A 20,515-nucleotide genomic window follows, 5' to 3' on the forward strand; every position below is an offset into this window, starting at 1 on the left:
CATGATAGCGTGACACAATGGCTGTTCATACCCCAACAGGCTTTGCAGAAGCTGAATGCGATTACTTTGTAAGCCTGATGGAGCTATTAGTTCATAACTCTTCATTTCACACAAAACTAGCACCTCACCTGTGGCAACTTGGTGTCCGAAACCCCGGCTGCCACTGTGGATCATGACGCACACCTGACCGCAGCGCTCGATGCCCATTTTGGCTGCGTTATTCTTGTCGTAGATTTCGTCCACCACCTGGATCTCCGCATAGTGGTTGCCAGCACCCAAGGTACCCAGCTGACATGCACAAGCAGAGAAAAGGCACCCCAAATGTAATCCGGGTTAACGTAACGGGTGGGCAACCCTCCCTCTGTAGGGCCATTCTGGTTTGTTTATGGCCAGACTCAAACCAAATTTTCATCATGCTTGTTTCTTGCTGACACAACAAGCATAACCAGCTATGCCATCAGTGGGCCATCACAGAATGTCGCTTCTCTGCCTGTGCAGATAACAGGGTGTGGCAGTGCAGCGTCCCTGGTGTACTTCTTATCTCTAACGTTTAATTCAATTGAGGTCAATAACAATGCAAGAGTACAAATATTCCGCATATTGCGCTGTGGTCGTGACAAGAGAATGGCGCTAGTCAGCTAGACCGAACGATGCAACCAACTTAAAATGGCGCCAGGCCATAAGCTGTTAACGCTGTCAGCCAATCAGTCATCAAGGTCACATGATTTTGGAGGCTGATATCAACATGCACTTTGCACGATTTTCTCTGCTTTCTGCTTCTAGGGCTCATTCATGGCAGCCAACCAAAATACGGGAATGGCCGGCATCGCGATCTCTCTAACGAGACTAAAATGATGCCAGCAAAGCGTGTAACTCTTAAACTTCGGAAGATGAAAAATCTGCACAATGTATCCTCAATTTAGAAGGCCATTGTGTGCAGTTCCGAGCCTTTGGAAAGCTACAATGCATGAGTTCGGTGGTGCTTTTCAACAGATTTCTGGCAACAAGGAGCCGTACCAACCTCCAACGAAAGAGCCACACAAGAGACCCTACATAAAGCACAGTGGGAAATGTAATACTATAAGTAACGCTCGCTGGTGTGTTCGCAGAGTGGTGCTTGCTGGGCCTAACATGCATTGCAGTGAAGCCGCAGTGGACGATGCTCTGGAACTGGCTACTGCCTACCTTCTATATAAAATATTCCCACTAAAATTTTAGTTGCGGCAAAACTTGCGGCAGAGAGGCACAAGGCTAGGGCTGCCAATGGATTTAGGTTATTTAGGTGGGCTTCACCACATGACAGCAACATGGAGTGAAAAATGAGTGCGAACAGACCGAAGGCCTCCTGACCCATGCATGAGAAGAGATCAACACTAGGAGAAGAGCCAGTTTGCAAAGTTGTGGTACATTGTTCAGTATAATCTAATGAATAGCAAAACAGAGCTTGGTATACAACACTGCTTTCTGTACAGAATATTCAGTTGGACAGTCTTTGGGTTCGACAGCCAATACTCTGAAATACATAGGTTAAGTAGATCTGGACTCAACTGCATTAACAGGCGAGATTTGACACTTGAATGTGATAAACAGAACCGATGCTGCCGTCATATACAGAGAGCTGTCAACAGAGGTTCCTCTGTATTACGTCCAAGCCCAATGTGTTTCAAATCATTCAGCATTCAAACCGCAATTGCATCTCACAATGGAAAATCTGGCTGGCGTTGCTCCTCACCTGGGGCAGGCCCCTCTTTTTGGCCTTCATGGAAACCTTGGCAGGGTCAGCATTCAGCATTCGTCCATACTCTTCACAGTGCTCCTTGTCCTCAGCCCAAGCATAACCTGTCCAATCAAAAGCACAACACATCTGATCACAGCCTGCTGGATGGCTGATGCCCCACACACACACTAATGCACACAGCCGAGACTTTGGTTAAATCATGGGTCCTCAAAACAGGTTCCTTGGGAGTGCTATTCGGGTTCCCCAAGCACTTTATCCTACTATAATTTGTCTGTAGCAGACTGTAGCACTACAGTCACTCCTCAATTGAATTTTAGAATTCTTCAAAGGAGGGGGCACGATCTTTAATGCGCGTTAGACAGGAAGGAATCAAGGCCAATGCATCAAACCCATTTGAAAGGTATTGGAGTTCCCCAAGGATTAAAAAGAAACTGACCACTTCTGGACTGTAGCATGCGCCACTTGAGACATTTGGGGAGACCACGATAATCTCATCAGCAGAGGTGTGCTACCATCACATCTTTGCCTAGAAGTTATCCGATTCAGTGGGATGTGGGAAGTCATCCGAATACCAGGAAAACTCTTTGCCATGAAAAACTGGCCTAAAGAGTAGTGAACATTGCTGCTTCTCATGTTAACGTTTGCAAATGACATCTGATTCTATGTGAGCTGGAGTCACACTTTTGCCATGTCTGCACCACGTCACATTGTCAGTACCAGATTGTGTGATGCGACCACAAGTCATGCTACAAATGCGTTTGTGTGGAAACATGGGAACTTGCAAAAAGAAGCATGTGAAAGCAAGCACCTCCCACTTCCCCCTCTGACTGCCTTGGACTACAGATGCCGTCATCTAATCCCTGGCCAACAGCGCTGTTGCCCCAATTTCAATGTGATCTCACACACTGACTTGTGCGTTCTTGAAATCTAGTTGCACTGATAACAAAGAATGTGAAAAGTGGCAACAATGGGGAACAAAAGGCTGTCCATGGCAGTCTGACCGACTGACCGCGCTGCAATTCAAGATGGCACCTTTCACAGCATTAAAGGGGCAGCTGGTTTGACTGCAAGCCTGTGTGTACCAATGACGGAGTGAAAAGATGAACTCTGCACCAAAAAGAAATCTCCACAATACTGCTGGCCTCTACCGTATAGACGCGTGTAAGGGCCACACCCCTTATTTCCTGAAGCAAATATTAAAAAAAAAACAAGAACATCCATATAAAGGCTGCACCCAAACTTTCCACAGTCCATGCGAGAATGGCCTTCAAAATGCAAAAGCACAGGAGCTTCCAGATGTAGCCCACGGATGGTGCCCGACATCACGGGTCATCGTCATCATATTTTCCCTCTGCCGCGAGCTTCCGCAATCCATATCTGCATCGGTATCGCCAGCCCCTGCCACTCCGGCTTTGTTTTGCGATTGTCAAAGACACATGAGTTGTGGTAGTGTGGTTGGCATGGTCGCATGCCATAGTTTCGGCTCTTGTGTGCGTGCCTCTGCTTTATTTTTTTGTGAATTACCGTTCATGAATTGCTGCTCGCAACTGTGCTTGGCTGGGTTTTATCCGCCTGGAACTCCATGTCTACGAAAATTGTATCTCGTGGTTTCAAGGTGACAAGGATTTCAAACAGTTTAGACGGGACTAAAGACGACAACTTGTGAGGTGAACGTGCATCAGAGCACAGCACCAGCTTGGAGCCTTCTGACTCCTCGAGTGACAATTGAATGGTAAACTCTGCACATTCACTGATTAGTCTGTTCTTACTTGAATTCTTTTTTCCTTTTTTTTTGTATGTCGCATGTATGGGCCACACCCGTAAAATTGCCCCTCAAATCTGGAACAAAAAACATGTGGCCTTTACACGCGTTTATGCGGTATTTCTGTCCAAAAAATCCCCCCCCCCCCCTTCCCCCCGCGCGAATGTGCGCGCGAAGTCATCGGAGCACCGGCGGGGGACGGTCGCCGGTGCTCCGGGCTGGTTTCCATCGTCATCGTGGTCGGAAATGAAATCTGACGATAATTGGCAGCATCTTCAGAGTCGCTGCTGCTTGGGTCATTGATAAAATCGATCAATAGATAGCGTGAAGTCGTCGACGTGGACGCCACCATTATCGCATGCGACTCCAACGATGCTGCGTGTTCAGAACGCACTCAAAAATATCCACCTCACGTGAAAAATGTAAACAGCATCAAAATCGAAAGTTTAGATATCCGACTACAAGCTACATAGTATAGCGTGTCCGTGGGCAACGCGGAAAGGTTCAAAATCGGCGCGGTATGGAAAAAGTTAATTTCCGTTCTGAACTACATTTTTAAGGCTTCATGCGAAAACTGGCTAAATTGCGCTTCTATATACTATGCAACTTTCCTACTTACACACTACATTTAAGGGAATAATCTGCATATTCGGTATGTCCAATAAATTGAACTTTCTGGGTTCCATATAACAGGACACAACTGTAAACTGACTAGCAGGACAGTCAGCAAGAACTTGATCTCAGACAGCCATGGGAACGGTAGAATAGGATTGTAATCACCTTCAATCATTCCCAAAATGTATGCGTCACCATGCCAAGTCCTCCAAACTGTTGCATGCTAAAGCCAAGCATTTGCAATAAATGTACCTCTCTGAAAATGTACTAAATGCATGGCAGCTTAAGTTGGAATACCAACAAATAATTTATGCAGCTACACACACCATACGAAGCAGCAGTGATGGTCAGATTGTGTAAGGCATTGGGGAATGAAGCTGCCCTGTTTGTGTGCCAACAGTGATTTGAATCCTGCTCAGAGATGAAACCTTCTTTTGCTGGATGCTGTTGCTATGACAATACAATATTCTAGTCCATCTTCCTCCTGCCCCTAAAAAAAAGAAAAAAAAAAAAGAGGAACTTACGCTGACGTTCGGATTCAACTGAAAAATGGTATGAAGTTTCCCACCCATGTTATAGATTCATTTAGTCAGTAAGCTTTCTTTTTTGTGCGTCGTGTTCTTTTATTTCAAATTTTCTTCCTTCTATCAACAGCAGTGTATCTACTTCATGCACACTAGAACCTTGCTATAGTAAAAACTCTGTTATGGCAAAATGACACTAATGTCCCATTTTGCCTTCAATAGACAACTGTGAATTTTAATTTATAGTAAAAACATCTTAAATAAAAATGGTTACGGTAAAAGGCATCTGGATGTAGCAGTCTAGGCCTGAGAGTTCAACATCAGCAATAATTCGATATATTGAAATCAACTGAATAAATAAAGAAAATAAATTTTTTGATTGTGAGGGGTATAGCTGGCTATGAATGTAAAAATAAAGAAAAAGTATATAAATGCAGCAAGGTATAGGGAAGGAAAGGATGAATGTTTGCAACATTGGGCAGTGCAAATCACAAGGCAGCGTGGGTGGTTCTGCTGCATTGATTTTACCGTGATTTTCTGAACTTTTCCTCTTGAAGGATATTGAGACTGCAGAAGACAATGTTCACAAAAAAGCTTTCGTCTATGTGGACGTTTCTGTGAACTACCTGAATGATCAATAGTGTCACAAGGCATAAAAATGAATGCGGCATCAACACACACCTAAGTTGTAAAGTCAGCTTCGAACTGCTTATCACCTCGGGGCTCCATGTCATAAAACAGAGGTGGCACTGACCTTCTCGCAATGACCAGTCCATGCCCATCTCCAAAGCTTCCTCAAGGTCTCTGCAAGGAAACAGAACAACTATCTGAAATAAGCACACCCGTTAAACTGAAGGCACAAAACATTAAATGAAGAAAGCTCTGCTGTCATATACTGACTTGTCAGCAAAGGACATTCTGAATTACGTCCAAGCCCAAGGTTTTTCAAATCATCCAGCAGCAAAACGAAAGTCGAAATTTTTATGGCCATGGTAAAATGCACAGAATGGGTGCCAAAAATTTCTCTCCCCATGACTTGAAGAAAATGTACATTTCAGGTGACTTTTGGGTTCCAAATATTAAACAAAAACAAAGATGCACGTGCACGCACACACACACATACACACATAAAAAAAGGAAGAGAAGGACAAACGCAGATACAAATCGCAGCTACAACTTTTATTCACCTTATTTATTCCCTACTGCTAACAAATATCCTATATGGCAAGTACCTACCACCCTGTTTTCATGCTGTTCCGTAAATATATTCACCACTGGGACATCAACCAACCTTATTCCCTAGCTGAACGACCCCAAAAAAGCCTTGCCGAGCACACCAACATTAAACAAGACTAACTGAAAACAGATGCACGTAACTGCCCCTTTAGTCGGTAAATAATTAGTAAATAATTAAAGGGAACCCCTACTCCCTTTGGGACATCTTTGCCAAAATATGTGCGGTTTGTGCAACCGAATGGTCAAGCAGGCCACACACCTGGCATTCATGGGAATGATGCCCTTGGACCCTACACCTACTGGAATGTGGTCAAACATGCTCTGTGCCAGCTGCTCCTTGATGGGCAACACGTCCTTCTCCATCAGGTTGGTTCGCAGGAGACGGACGCCACAGTTGATGTCAAAGCCCACACCGCCTGCGCACAACCTCGGCTCAGGTGCACCCACAAACTAAACGCGCAAGGCTTGTAGAACATTTTGCACGGCCGCAGCAAAAAATGGTGCCATTAAAAACTGCCTCGAATAACCCTTCGACAATTTTTGCTGCACATCTATGGTGGTGAATTTCCGTCTGGCACGCCTTAGTTTTGCAGTACGGGAATGGTGCTGACAATTTAGTGCCCCCTTAAGCTACATTACTCATTCGTGCTGCTACCTCTAGGATTTACAAGATGCGTTATAAAAGATACTTCTAATACTGTCCCGAGGAGAAAAAGAGGACCGACGCTGATCTTCAGCGTGCTGCACTGTTTACAGGGATGAGCTTTCATGGTTTCAATTTGCCCGCATGACCACAACTGAGGTGTGCAAAAGCTGATTTTGACTGGCACTCTCTTGCAAAGGGCCACAAATAAAGACTTATATGTTAATTTACGTTTCTTTATTTTATTATTGGCATTCATCAGGTATTACTGCTATCCAGGTTCAATGTGTTAGCGAATGCTAATTTCTATCTTTATTAGTGCTCTCCTTAAATTGTTATCGAAGCTCAAGAGGTGTTATTGTTCTGTGTTTACAGAAATTCCTCAGAGTTGTTCAGATGCTTGGTAACAAGATGTTATAACTGCACACTATGTCTACTGTCGACACTGGCAGTGACGCCTTTTGCCAACTTGGGTCTGACTCCACACACCAAGTCTGAATTAGATGACAACTGTTTTCGAAGAATGACGACAATAAATTTCCCTAGTTCCAGCTGCAGCCATACTCCTTAAAAATAATGGACACTTTTACACTTCCAAATGATGCTGTCCCTGAGATTTTGTCCATAATTTTATTTATTTCTTTTTCCATCTACACCCATGTTGTCTGTTCAAAATCAGCAATAGAATGATCTGACCATTTAAGACTTTTTCTGAAACAATTCAGCCATTACAGGGGTAAGTAAAGAGATGCCTGCATCACAAGGGCAGTCTCAAGTGGTCATTGGGACTTCCTAGATTATGTACTAGTGCTGGCTAACAGCTGTGTCACCATTTTGCAGTGAACTCAATTGCCATCAACACTACCACCCATTCCACTACCACCGTAAAGGTAATCTGTGCACATCGAAATAGCTAAATGTAAAAAAATATGTATATGTATTTTTAAGTTTCCGATTAGCTTTTAAAAATAAATGCTGTTACTTTTAGTGAGCAGAAGTTGGGCATTTCTGTGCACCTGACAACTTCCAAAATTCTGCTGGCTCTAGTGTCATGCAGCTGAGCCAATTAATATTTGGGCAAAAGATGGTACATTTCAAACCAAAAAATCTTTTCAGCAAAGACCACTTTGTGTTCAAAGTTATAAAATAGTTCTGATAATCCTAATTATTGGCATACAACGTTTACACGACTGTTAAATCTACCTATTTCTTCAAATTTGAAAATTCGATGTAGTGGGCTGACTTACAACTGAATCTAAAGCATGGCAGTGCCAATAAAGACGAGACAAACGAGACACCAGAGATGCTATAGTGCACTACATACTAGAATACTGGCCGACAAGAGAACTTGCAAACAATCCCAGCAAAATAGAGAAGCAAATGCAACAATAAGCCTGACAAATAAATGTTTGCCCAAAAACACAGCAAAGTGCACATGATCAGGTCAGAGATGTTAACACTTGGAAGAGTGATTCCGTCACTGAGGAAGAATAAATGATAAGAAACAAGTTTGAAACAATTAGCAAACAACATGTTCTCATGCCAACGCCACACAATCAGGGATGGAAGCAGCTCAGGGAGAAGTAAAAAGCCTATTTGGCAATAAAACGAGAATTTGGAGCATTCGAATTATGTTTTGGAGCATGTTTCTAAAGTCAAACGCCTTCAATAATTGTAAGTTACTGTTCCTGAGATACCAAAATACCCGATTTGATTCCTTTATATTCAACTCTCAATACCTTGCTGACTAAACCTGCACATCTGAAAAGTTAAGACAAATAAACGTGGAGTCCACCACTGATGTGCTCAAGTACCACCACTAGTTTGGAGTTGGCATCAATGAAAACCACATAGTCATACATATTCATTTTAAACATATGCCTGTGCTGAAAAGTTCCATGACACTTTCAGTAGCACCTTCAGGTAGGATAGACAGTACTCAAGGGTGGTATTTTCCTCATTCAGATTCTTTTGCTTCAGAGCCTTTTGCCAGTGGCTCACCATGTTTTCACCTGAATGAATCAGGTGCTTCATTAATTCAAACGTAGGCCCGTATGGCTTCCGAATCCCCTTGAGAACATGTCTAGTGAACGGCATCTTTTTGGTGTCACCTCTTTATGCTTCAAGTAGGTTTGACATGTTTGTTACTAACAAAGAAGGGTGATAGTGAAGTACCTGCTTGTGTAAACAGCTGAACACTTAGAACAAATCAAGTTGTACTATGTTGTCAGATAACTTTCCTAATAGTTTAAGATACCCGCCGTAGCTGCTGTGCTCACTTTTCTCACCACTGACAATCCAAAAGGTTTGGAGAAGGTAACTCTGCCATCATTGTGCTGCCCTTTGTTTGGACTAAAGTGGCCCCTAGAGCGTGTACACATAACACACAGCATGCCACTACACCAGTGTGCTCCTTACAGTTTACTTAATCAAATTGCATCAAATCACATTTTTAGAGGAATTATCATTAATAATCCCCTGTGCAGCAAAAACCAGTGTTCTGCTAAATTTGACGGCAGAACATTGAGGCAGCTGTTTGGAGCAGTTTTGGAGCAATATTGCGTTTTGGAGCAGGATGGAACAGCAAAAGCAGTTTGGAGCAGAATGGAGCAAATGGAGCAGTACTTCCACCCCTGCTCAATTCTTCCTCATACTTTACAGGCATGTGCTCGACTAATGTGATGTGAAAAGCGGAATTTGAGCAGCATGCAAGTCTCAGCGAAGCAAATCCTGGAAAGCTGCTGTCATAAGATGGGTTGTCAGCATGCTTCAGCTCAGAATTACGTCCTTGCCCAAAAGTCTTAATCATCCAGCAGCCTGATGCTTCAAGAATCGAGCAAACGAATATGTATGTCATGCAACACTACCGCAGATAGCCACGTAGCGAGATCGTTACATCAAAGTCAAACGCTGCAATATACAGGCACCTTAATAGGCAGCGCCAAGGAATCTAGGAACTTCATAATAACGGGAAATTTGCTGTACAAAGTTTCATTACACCCAGGTTATAGTGGTAGCACTCTACAGTTCCACGCCAAGCTAAAACATTCCTTTCTGCATTGCACCCTTGTCACAAGGGCTCAGGGATGAGTGAGTGAAAGAACTGATGATCACTGAACTCAGATTGGAAACACTTTCAGATCACCTTGAGACAAGCAAACATAAACTGTCCAATATGGTTCATTTTGACATGTAGTATTGCCAGCAAAGGTTTATAGAATGCAAGTTTGCGGAAGTCTGCAAGTATGCAGGTACTGTAGGTAAGCCTGCAGGTATACAAACAGGTACACGCGTGCTCCATCTGCTAGCAACAGTAAGAGGCAAATGGGCCATGAGGTTGCACTACAATAATATTTTTATGAGAATTTTTCTCTACCAAAAGCACGATTGTTGCCAGTTGCTCTGAGTAGAAAAACACATCCACAGCAAGCAATTTACCACAGTGCAGAAATTACCTGGCGAGACGATGGCCTTGGGGTCATCCATGTCAAACGCTGCCATGTTGCCAATTGCAAAGCCATAGCCAGAGTGAATGTCAGGCAGGCCTATAGAGTGCTGGGAGAGAAGAGAGCAGGGAATGAATTTATACTAGGCCAAGTTCATATGAAAGCTCAAGGAACTGTCATTCAATTTTCAGAAGGCTACTGTCATATAATGGGTTGTCATCACATGGGCTCTGCATTACGTCCTTGCCCAAAAGAAGTTTGAATCATCCAGTAGCCTTTGCCAAATGCGCAATAATCTGACATTAAGCCACTATACTAGAGAAAGACTGGTTGCAAAAGGGAAGGAAAGGATTCAGAACTGATTCAAGCCCGTGGAGATATGTGTCATGTTAAAGGTCTGCAAACACGTTTTTTTTTCATCCTAACCAATATCGTTTCCACAAAGGTCGTTTCTGTGATACACAATTTGTTCGCTTCCTTCACAACACAACATACATGCATGTTTCTTCATAACATTCCTAGATGTCATATTCCTAGACTATGAAAAGATATGTGATAAAGTCATGACAAATTCCCTCACATGCATTTAATTATCAATTTGTCATTCCTAAATCTACATTCCTTCGGAAGTCAGGCTTTTTTAACTGACTGCTATTAACCTGCTCATGTTACATTGCTCATCACTCTCCCCTGTATGGACTTGTGTTCCCCACAGCCCTCTTCTATTTATAATCTGCATAAATGATTGACTCTTCTGATCAGGGTTCTAATGTCGAACTCTTTGCCGATGACTGCGTGAACTACGGCACAATAAATACACAATCTAACATCACTGTCTTGAAGAAGGCCTTTTGCATGTCCAAGACTGTGGTTACATCACCTAGCTTACATGATTATATGGTACTAAAACTTCCACGTTTTCTTACATATTACATCAGATGACTCCTACAAGTACCTTGGTATTCACTTTAGTAAAGAGCTAACTTTTTCATGTCACATTTATCACATCACTAATTCAGCCGATGAAGTTTTACAATACTTTAGTTGCAAGCTCCCTTCGGCCCTCATCCACAAAATTTCTTACATGCGTAACTGTTCAACCACTTAGGCATTCAAAAATTTAGTTTGCATGTGCAGCATATGATCCCTGCTATGCTAACCTTAGTACCACATTCGACTAAGTCCCAAACCATACTGTCAGATTCATTCGCTTCAGCGATTCTTGCTTGAAGTTTTGACACCAAGATCTCCCTCAACTGATCTGTTATCAAAAATTTTATCACACTTTCAGCCTCACAGCTCCCCTTAACACACGCACACATCGAATTTTTCTTGGAAACGCAGTGAGTTGTGAACTGCTCATGTGTGGCTGCCAGCAGGATTTTGATTCATTTCCCTATGAAACAGTTTGAAGCATACTATGTTACCATGCCAAAATGGTCATTTAGCACAGGAAACTATGGCTATGCCTTATGACAATGAGCCTAATGCTTTATTATGTCAGTGTGAACTTCTTTATTCCATTTATCTCACCTAGAACAAACTCTCTTGCATATCTACAATGCCAGCAAATGTCCAGCAGTGTCAGCACTGCATCTTGTGCTTGCACTTCCTCTTTCGGTTTGGTTTGTGTTTGTGGGGTTTAATGTCCCAAAGCAACTCAGGCTATGAGAGATGCCGTAGTGGAGGACTCCAGGAATTTCGCCCACCTGGGGTTCTTCAACGTCCACTAACGTCGCAAAGCTGACGGGCACCTTGCTTTTTGCCTCTATCTGAAAGCGGCCGCTGAGGCCGGGATTCATTCCCGCATCCCTGGGAACAGTATTAGAGCGCCGTAACCACTGTGCCACTCCGGCGGGGCACTTCCTCTTTCCATTTAATGCTTGCCAGCCAATATTTATACATAAAAATGAAAAAAAAAAAAAAGTCATTATATTGCCCTCCGATAGCCTTGTTCTGTTTACTCACCCCAACAATCCCAGGTAAGGCAGCCACATTCCCAATCTGCTTGACGCCTGGTAAAAAGCCGCCAACGTTACCAGGACGACACGCATTCCGCAGCTCATCAAACATCAACTTTTCCAAGAGCTGGTTTACGTAGAAAATTCCTTCCACCTAGAAAAGAACAAGATCACACATGCACAACCAGCACAGAAGGGCTAACGGATGCCTGCTAGTTTTTAATGCTGGCAGTTCCAGCTGCCAACGTGAGAACTGAGCCTCAAAGTTTACATGCCGCAAGCAGCAGCACAACTAGTGCATTGCAATGGGTGATTACAGGGAGCTTGCACGAACGCTGAAAGCGCTATGCATTCTGGTAATCTTGGGTAGTCCGCTATTTTTCTGTACAGTGCAGCAGTCGACTGTGGAGTGGGCCGCGCAAACAGTGCCAAAGCGAAGGTTTACTGTGCGGTCGTGGGCTGCTGTAACAGCTGAACGCAGACCAAAGCGCAAAAGCTAAAGTCTGGACAAGACGACTACGAGTTTTCAAAATACCAAAGGTACGCTTGCACGAATGCGACAAGACCAAGGAGCGATCGGAACAATGCCGGCGAAAATGGCTTGCACGCATCAACAGACGTGGCATTAAAGGCAGTCCGGACAAATACCAAGTGTGTGCACGTCATTTCGTGTCAGGTACGCAAAAGAATATCGATGTGTGGCAGCCCGTACGTCGCACGGCCTGAAGAGAAGATGGAAGACTCCATCTGAAACCGCAAAAACCACTGTAAAATAGAGCAAATAAACGTTTTCTATCCATCCAATTTGTTTACTTTTTCGTAGCCGCGAGTCTTAATGTATAAATCCGGAGCGGCTCCGCGGTTGCTTTGTTTCTATGCGTGCATCCCAGGTGCAACGATGGGACCCAATCAGGATTGATTGCCGTCATCGAGAAGTTTATACGGTCGACCCGCAAAATGTACACTTGAAGCTGGAATGATGAGTTTTTGCAGCAATTCGTGCCTCCTATGCACAATATTCGTGGTGCACGCATAAAAACAAAGCAATCGCGCAGCCACTCTCGACTTAAACCGCTAGACGCACGGCTGCGAAAAAGTAAGCAAATTGACCACTAATGCCGTACATCGATAATAGTTTACTCACCTGACATGAAATGACGTGTACACACTTGGTACCTGTCCGGACTGCCGTGAATGTCACGCCTATTGATGCGTGCAAGCCATTCTCACCGGCGACGTTCCGATCGCCCCTTGGTCTTGCTGCATTTGTGCAAGCGTACCTTTGATATTTCGAAAAACCCGCAGTCGCCGTGTCCGGACTTCACCGCTTTAATCTGTGTTCGGCTGTTACAGCCCACGACCGCACAGTAAACCATCGCTTTGGCACTATTTGCGCGGCGCGCTCCACGGTCGACTGTTGCATTGCACAGGAAAATAGCGCAGCGGGCCATTTAATCCGTCACCCGTGCAATGATCGAAACAGCAACAGAAAAATAGAAAATTGCATGCATACCACCCCCTACGGATACTATGAACTGCAGCTCAACAATGTAACGCGGTTTTTAACCGTTCCCACATTCCGGTGCCGACCTTGAAGCTACGCTTACCTTCATATTTGGTACGAACCCCTTCTTTATACGCCACGAAACAGACGTCATTTTTTCGAGGTAGCCGAGTTCTTCATTGTAGCTGCGAACTCCCATCTTGTCGACCTGCGAAAGCAAGAATTATGAGCTCTTGTGCTCCCACGTGGCGACCGACGCGGACATGGACAAGCCAGCCGCGTATGGTCGGGGAGCCGAAGACCGAAGTTTCGGCCACTCACCTAATAAGCGCGACGCCGGAGGCGCCGCAAACAAACAGCACGCAGTTACCAATCTCTTGGCAAGTTATTTGAAAGCAAATTACTTTATCTCGTACAGAGACATTGCGATGAAGGCAAAGGCGCTAAAGCCAACTTGCCAAAAATAGCAATCAAGGCAAACAGCCAACAACATAGACAAATCAGTTGAAGCACATTACAGATGATGATGTTGATGATACCTCACAGATTCGTGCCTCGCAGTAAATATGGGGTGTTAGCAAGCGCCACTGACATATTAAAAACACAGAACAAACACCGCTCAAGCCGTTCAAGCTAAAAGTAAGATATCTGTAGGTGGTGCGAACTTAAGTGTGGGACTTGGTGTGGGCAAACCAGATAGACTTTACATAGAGTGCATCGGCGTCAGCGCGTTGTGCACGGTGCAAGATAGACTCCACCGTGGCCAAGGGGCCAAGGTATATGTTAGCCATGGCGGAAGTAGAATGGTGGCGAATGCTGGGCCCATATATTAACAGGTATTAACTCAGCATAGCCACAGATCGGGGGGCCAACCACTCAGATTAAGAAATTATCAGTTCAGTTCAGTCGTTCAGTCGTGTCCGACTCCCTTTCCCAACATCAAATCTTTCTCCAGCGACTCCTCTCTTCTCATCAGATGACCAAAGTAGCTGAGCTTTAACTTTAGAATTTGGCCCTCCAATGAGCAGTCAGGGTTTATGGTCGACAATATCGACTGATTTGATCTTCTGGCAGTCCAAGGAACTCTTAAGAGTCTTCGCCAGCACCGCAATTCAAACGCGTCAATTCTTCGGCGGTCAGCCTTTTTCACAGTCCAACTCTCGCATCTATACATCACAACTGGAAAGACCATAGACCATAGCACGAGTTATACGGATCTTAGACTAATGTCTCTGCTCTTTACTAGGCTGTCAAGGCTAACCATTGCTCTCTTTCCCAGAAGCAGGCGTCTCCTAATTCCATGGCTGCAGTCTCCTTCCGAGGTAATCTTGGAGCCCAAGAACAGAAAATCTGTCACAGCTTCCACTTCTTGTCCATTGATGCTCCAGGACTTAATAGGGCAAGACGTCATAATCTTTTCTTTTTAATGTTCAGTTTAAGCCCAAACTTCTCACTCTCTTCTTGTACGCGCATCAGAAGTCTCGAGTTCCACGTCACTTTCGGCCATTAAAGTGGTATCATCCGCATATCTAAGGTTGTTGATACGTTTTCCAGCAATCTTCACTCCAGCTGAAGACTCGTCCAGACCGGCCTTCCTCATGATGCACTCTGCATATAGGTTAAATAGGCAGGGCGACAGTATGCAGCCTTGCCTCACTCCTTTCTCAATCGGAAACCAATTAGTAAGACCATGCCCAGTTCTGACTGTGGCCTCTTGCCCTTCATACAGGTTCCTGAGGAGACAGATGAGGTGAATTGGAACTCCCATCTCTTGGAGACCTTGCCACAATCTTCTGTGATCTACGCAGTCAAACGCTTTCGCATAATCAATAAAGCAGAAGTAGATGGGTTTCTGGAACTCTCTTGCTTTTTCCATAATCCAGTGAAGGTTGGCAATATGGTCTCTAGTTCCTTTGCCCTTGCGAAACCCAGCTTGCACATCCGGAAGCTCCCGATCCACATACTGCTGCAGCCTACCTTAGAGGATTTTCAACATCACCTTGCTAGCATGCGAAATAAGCGCGATCGTGCGGTAGTCAGAACAATCTTTGGCACTGCCTTTCTTTGGAATGGGGATGTAAACTGACCTCCTCCAATCCTGTGGCCACCGCACGGTTATCCAAATCTTCTGACACAATGTATGCAGAATGTCATGGTTGAGGTTTTGAAGCAACTCAGCTGGAATGCCATCAATTCCGCTAGGTTTGTTCTTAGCAAGGCTGGCTAAGGCCCATTCAACTTCACTCTTCAGGATGCCCGGCTCGAGGTCAGTAATCACAACCGTCTTATGTTGGGTTTCCACATTCGGGTCCTTCTTGTACAGTTCTTCTGTACATTTCTGCCACCTCTTCTTTATCTCTGAGGCTTCAGTGAGGTCCTTGCCTCGTTTGTCCTAAATTATACTACCACAAATTAAAAAGTATCAATAAACACAAAAAAGAATAGACATTTTGATAAGTTCGCTTGTGAATGAGGTAAGGTATTTTTCAAAGGCATTCTTAATTTTTTAAAAAAATCTTGCAACACTCTTATCGCCGAGGACAAAATGAGGGATACACACACTTTGCCGTACGGGCCACCGTAGCCGCAAGACGCGTCAGTGCGCGTTACCTCAGGTTGTCATATATTTTTTTCTAAGCTTTCTACTACGTTGCTTTCGCTCTCTTCTTACACTCCATCCTTCCTCTATTATAATTTCTACCATGGTACGTGTAGCTGATGTGCCAACCATGAGGCCACAGTTATCGCTCTTTTTCCTTTTTAATAATAATAATAATAATAATAATAATAATAATAATAATAATAATAATAATAATAATAATAATAATAATAATAATAATTGGTTCACAGGAGGGGAAAGACACAGTATCTGTCACACTTCTAGCTGTGGACTCCTGAACCGCGCCGTAAGGGAAGGGAGGACGGTGGGAGTGAAAGTGGAAAGAGAGATAGGGGAGCCGTAGTGGAGGGCTGCGGAGTAATTTCGGCCGCCTGGGGACCTTTAACGTGCGCTGGTATCGCACAGCACACGGACGCCTCTTTGTTTCGCCTCCATTGAAACGCAGCCGCCGCGGTCGGGATCGAACCTGGGTACTTCGCACAAAATCGATTTTGTTCTGGACACAGGCGAGACCCCTTTTAAACACTTCCACCGTGCTTTTAAACCAGTTAACAACAGATCTCGGAGGCATTCATTCATTCATTCATTCATTCATTCATTCATTCATTCATTCATTCATTCATTCATAAATCTTTATTCATGAGGATTACCTGAGGCCCTCAGGTCTCGGAGGCCACCTTCTGGATGGGACTTCCAAAGTCCTCCTACAGAGGGCACTACTAGTACTAGCAGCTCCCGCATCGCTTCACGCGCCAGCTCCGTCGCTTTGTAGCAGACGCCGCGAGAAGCGAAGTGGTCTCTTGTGACGATGTAGTGCTCTTTCGCTTTCGCGCCTGCTGCAACTGGTGAGGCAAGGATGCGGCCTCTCACACGGCTTTGGATACTTTGCGTCACGGGTGAGTGACACAACCCCTGATGGCTGTGGCTTCTTGTCATTTTTTTTAGACGAAAAAAGAAAGCAGTGATTTACTGTCTTTAGCTCATCGTCGTTGGGCAAACAGCCGATGGGCGCTCAAAGCGCTTTGTGGACCCGACTGCGACTTTTGGTGTCTAGAACATCACCGCCAGATGAGGAGCCGCACCGGCTTACAAAATAACGGACGTTTTTAATCCATATTCAACTTTTACTTCGGTAAGTGAAAATTATGTAATGCGAATTTCGCCCGTCAGTCAACCTTGTGGGACACGGCGTGTACAACGGTTCCCACGACACATTTTCCTTTATGACTTGATTTTTTATTGTAAATGCTGCTACCTAGAAGGAAAAGACTATGCCAGAAGTGCGCATACACTCTAAGAAAAAAGGGTGTGCGAAAGGGGTAAAAAGGGCATAGCATGGTCCTTTACCCCCTTTAGAAGGCCTTGGGGGTAACTTTGCACCTGCTGGAAGCAGGTCCCTATTCACTTACCCCCTCTTAGAAAACTTGCACCCTACTGCAACCCTACTTACCCTCTCTACCAGCGTTTGTGTGTTTGTGTGAGTGTTCGTGCCCCTTAGACAGCGGTGTGAATAGTTTGGGCACATGTCACGATGGGGCGCTCGTGCAGCATTCTGTCCCATCATGTCTCGTTCCTGCACCGTCGCTTTCAGAGAGGGGACGCCTTTTGTGCCACCTTCGCCACCGTTTTTCTCTCGCGGCGTTTGGGTCCCTCTCCATGTTTACTCTCCCCAGTCAGGAACTGCAAGCTGCAGATGTGTCCTGGTTTCTATGGGGTGACGTAATGACTGCAAAACTGCTTCTAAATTGTAATGAAACAGCAGATACTTTTGTTTTGCTTGTGGGAGTAATGCTCTGGCAGTGCACAGCCTGTTTCAGGCTTATAGTGGAGCCACTCCGACTGCATAGCGAACTGTCACGGGCCGTTCTGCAAACGTATTTCCTAAGCTGCTTAAAGGAAAGAAAAGGCACAGTATCTGTCACACTTCTTGGTAGAATCCTGAACCACACCGTAAGGGGAAGCTTGAGAAGCTTCGAAGGAAGGTGGATTAAAAGAAAAGAGAGAAAGAGGTGCTGGTTGTGTTCAGCAACAAAATTATGCACATATTTGATTTTACCTGAAGCGCATACAGCTCGTTCGGCCGAAAAGGCATCGCCATTGCCATGTCGCCGAAACTCGCAACTCGTGGAAAAATATATGCTCTGTTTTATATTAAAATCTTGATAAAATCGATTCCTTATACAGCTTTCAGGGTGGTGTCATACCCTTTTCGCGTCACATTTAGCATCCATCTGCTAGTCATGTTGAAGGTTAGTTTGCGACAGAGATTGGAACCAACGACCTATGTACAGCTGCCGAAATCTTAACTGACGTTCGTGACGGCAGTACTTTCTGTAATTCTGAGTGTTACAGAGCAGCTAACCTGCGAAAAGTCAAGTATAAGAAATAGCTCACCAAGCTTTTGCGTAATCTTGATCATCTGGCTAGTATTGTCCTTATTAAGACGCAGGAGCATAGAAAAGGAGGTCGTCATGCGCACGCCAGTTGAAGATTTGGGCGGCTCTACCTCCGTTTTTATGCCTTTCATTTTAAAGTTCGCCGTTCACCGAGAAGTGAGGCAGATAGAGCACCTTCCGTTCCTCCAAACAAAGCAAACTAAAGGCGTTAATCACACTGCCAAACTCTGCGTCTCTTAACGGCAAGAATTCGCGGAATGAAAACGCCGGCGCTATCGTGTCTACAGCTTTGGTGTCATGCTGGCATGAAATTATTTAATTTTATAGCTTTAACTAGAGGCAGGCTGGTGGGCAGCTGAAAGCTGTGACACTCGACGACAAATTTCATCAAAAGTTGATTCTTTCTACTAGTTTTTTGTTGAATGCGACCAGCTACACTGAAAATAAGGATTTCTTCACCCTCATTTACTGTACCGCGTAAAGTATGTCAGTCGGACATTCTTAGTTTACAAATGGACACACACACACGTATGTATAATATATATATATATATATATATATATATATATATATATATATATATATATATATATATATATATATATATATATATATATATATATATATATATGCTTAAACTGAACATTAAAGAGACAAAAATCATGGCGTCTGCCCCTATCAAGTCCTGGAGCATCAACAGACAAGAAGTGGAAGCTGTGACAGATTTTCTCTTCTTGGGCTCCAAGATTACCCCAGAAAGAGACTGCAGCCATGAAATTGGGAGACGCCTGCTTCTGGGCAAGAGAGCCATGGCTAGCCTTGACCGCCTAGTAAAGAGCAGAGACATTCACTGCCAACCAAGATCCGTATAACTCGTGCTATGGTCTTTCCAGTTGTGATGTATGGATGCGAGAGTTGGACTGTGAAGAAGGCTGACCGCCGAAGAACTGACGCGTTGAATTGTGGTGCTGGCGGAGACTCTTGAGAGTTCCTTGGACGGCCAGAAGATCAAATCAGTCGATATTGTCGACCATAAACCCTGACTGCTCATTGGAGGGTCAAATTCTAAAGTTAAAGCTCAGCTACTTTGGTCATCTGATGAGAAGAGAGGAGTCGCGGGAGAAAGATTTGATGTTGGGAAAGTTTGAGGGTCACCGGAGAAGGGGTAGGCAGCGAACGCGATGGTTGGATGGCATCCTCGAGGCGCTGCAGATGAAGTTATGTGATGTTAGGAAGATAGTGGGAGACCGGAAAGCGTGGCGTAATATGGTCCATATTATATATATATATATATATATATATATATATATATATATATATATATATATATATATATATATATATATATATATATATATATATATATATATAGCTCAAAATTTTGGGCAAAAATGGCATTTTGTCGATGGTATGGTTCTTGCCTGATTCGATCAGAAGTCGGATGTTCCCATTGTATGCGGCGGCAATGCCGGTGCTATCGCTGAGGCAGTGGCTTGTCTTGCATCGCAGCCGCCGCATATTATGGGAACATTCGACTTCTGATCGAATCAGGCAAGTACGCCAAACAACTTTATTATTAAAAATACCAACCGCAAAATTCCATTTCTGTGCGAAATTTTAGCTGCGAGGATTTTGCGGTTTAGTTTGGAGGAGCATTCTACAGCGCGCTGGTAATTGTGCAACGCACTGTATATTCCTGGGTCGCCTCTTTTAGAGAGTTTTTATGTTTCTACAAACGACCTACCTGCCTGTCTGTCCTATAAATGCACTTTTCCACGGGCCGTCGGAATGCGGTAAATAACTCGTCTTGCCTCGACCAAGGTTTTCATTTGCTTGATCTTACTGTTCTACACATATGCTCTCTTCTTCATTCCTTTTTTTTTAATTAAAAATAGGCTAATCAGTTTGGAAAGTGAAAAAAACAGAATGCGTACACCGTGTCGTATTGCTCTGTATTAATATTGCAGGAGACGTTATTTTGCATGTCATCATTCATAATTTTTTCATTCGTTCCGATTTCAGCAGGTTCTTTTAATTTTAAGGTTTACAAACTGCCCCAAGAGCTAGCTC

General features: G+C 44.1%; 2 protein-coding genes across 2 annotated transcripts in view; one reads left to right on the forward strand and one right to left on the reverse strand.

The window, feature by feature from the left end:
* Positions 1-13,918, reverse strand: part of RtcB (RtcB RNA ligase) — a 29,850-nt gene extending 15,932 nt beyond the window's left edge. The window contains exons 1-8 of the mRNA XM_084577966.1: positions 13,751-13,918; positions 13,533-13,637; positions 11,933-12,079; positions 9,974-10,073; positions 6,135-6,291; positions 5,394-5,443; positions 1,733-1,839; positions 129-288 (exon numbers count right to left, since the gene is read on the reverse strand). Of these exons, the coding sequence (XP_084434092.1) occupies positions 129-288; positions 1,733-1,839; positions 5,394-5,443; positions 6,135-6,291; positions 9,974-10,073; positions 11,933-12,079; positions 13,533-13,628 (817 nt within the window). The 5' untranslated portion in view covers positions 13,629-13,637; positions 13,751-13,918. The remainder of the gene's footprint in view (positions 1-128; positions 289-1,732; positions 1,840-5,393; positions 5,444-6,134; positions 6,292-9,973; positions 10,074-11,932; positions 12,080-13,532; positions 13,638-13,750) is intronic.
* Positions 13,919-16,844: 2,926 nt separating this feature from the next.
* The window catches only part of LOC146178139 (uncharacterized), a 106,551-nt gene continuing 102,880 nt past the window's right edge, over positions 16,845-20,515 (forward strand). The window contains exon 1 of the mRNA XM_084579708.1: positions 16,845-16,945. Coding sequence (XP_084435834.1) covers positions 16,906-16,945 — 40 coding nt within the window. The 5' untranslated portion in view covers positions 16,845-16,905. The remainder of the gene's footprint in view (positions 16,946-20,515) is intronic.

Source organism: Amblyomma maculatum, chromosome 9 (genome assembly GCF_055883805.1).
Source record: "Amblyomma maculatum isolate TAMU_Amacu chromosome 9, ASM5588380v1, whole genome shotgun sequence".
Classification (NCBI taxonomy): domain Eukaryota; kingdom Metazoa; phylum Arthropoda; class Arachnida; order Ixodida; family Ixodidae; genus Amblyomma; species Amblyomma maculatum.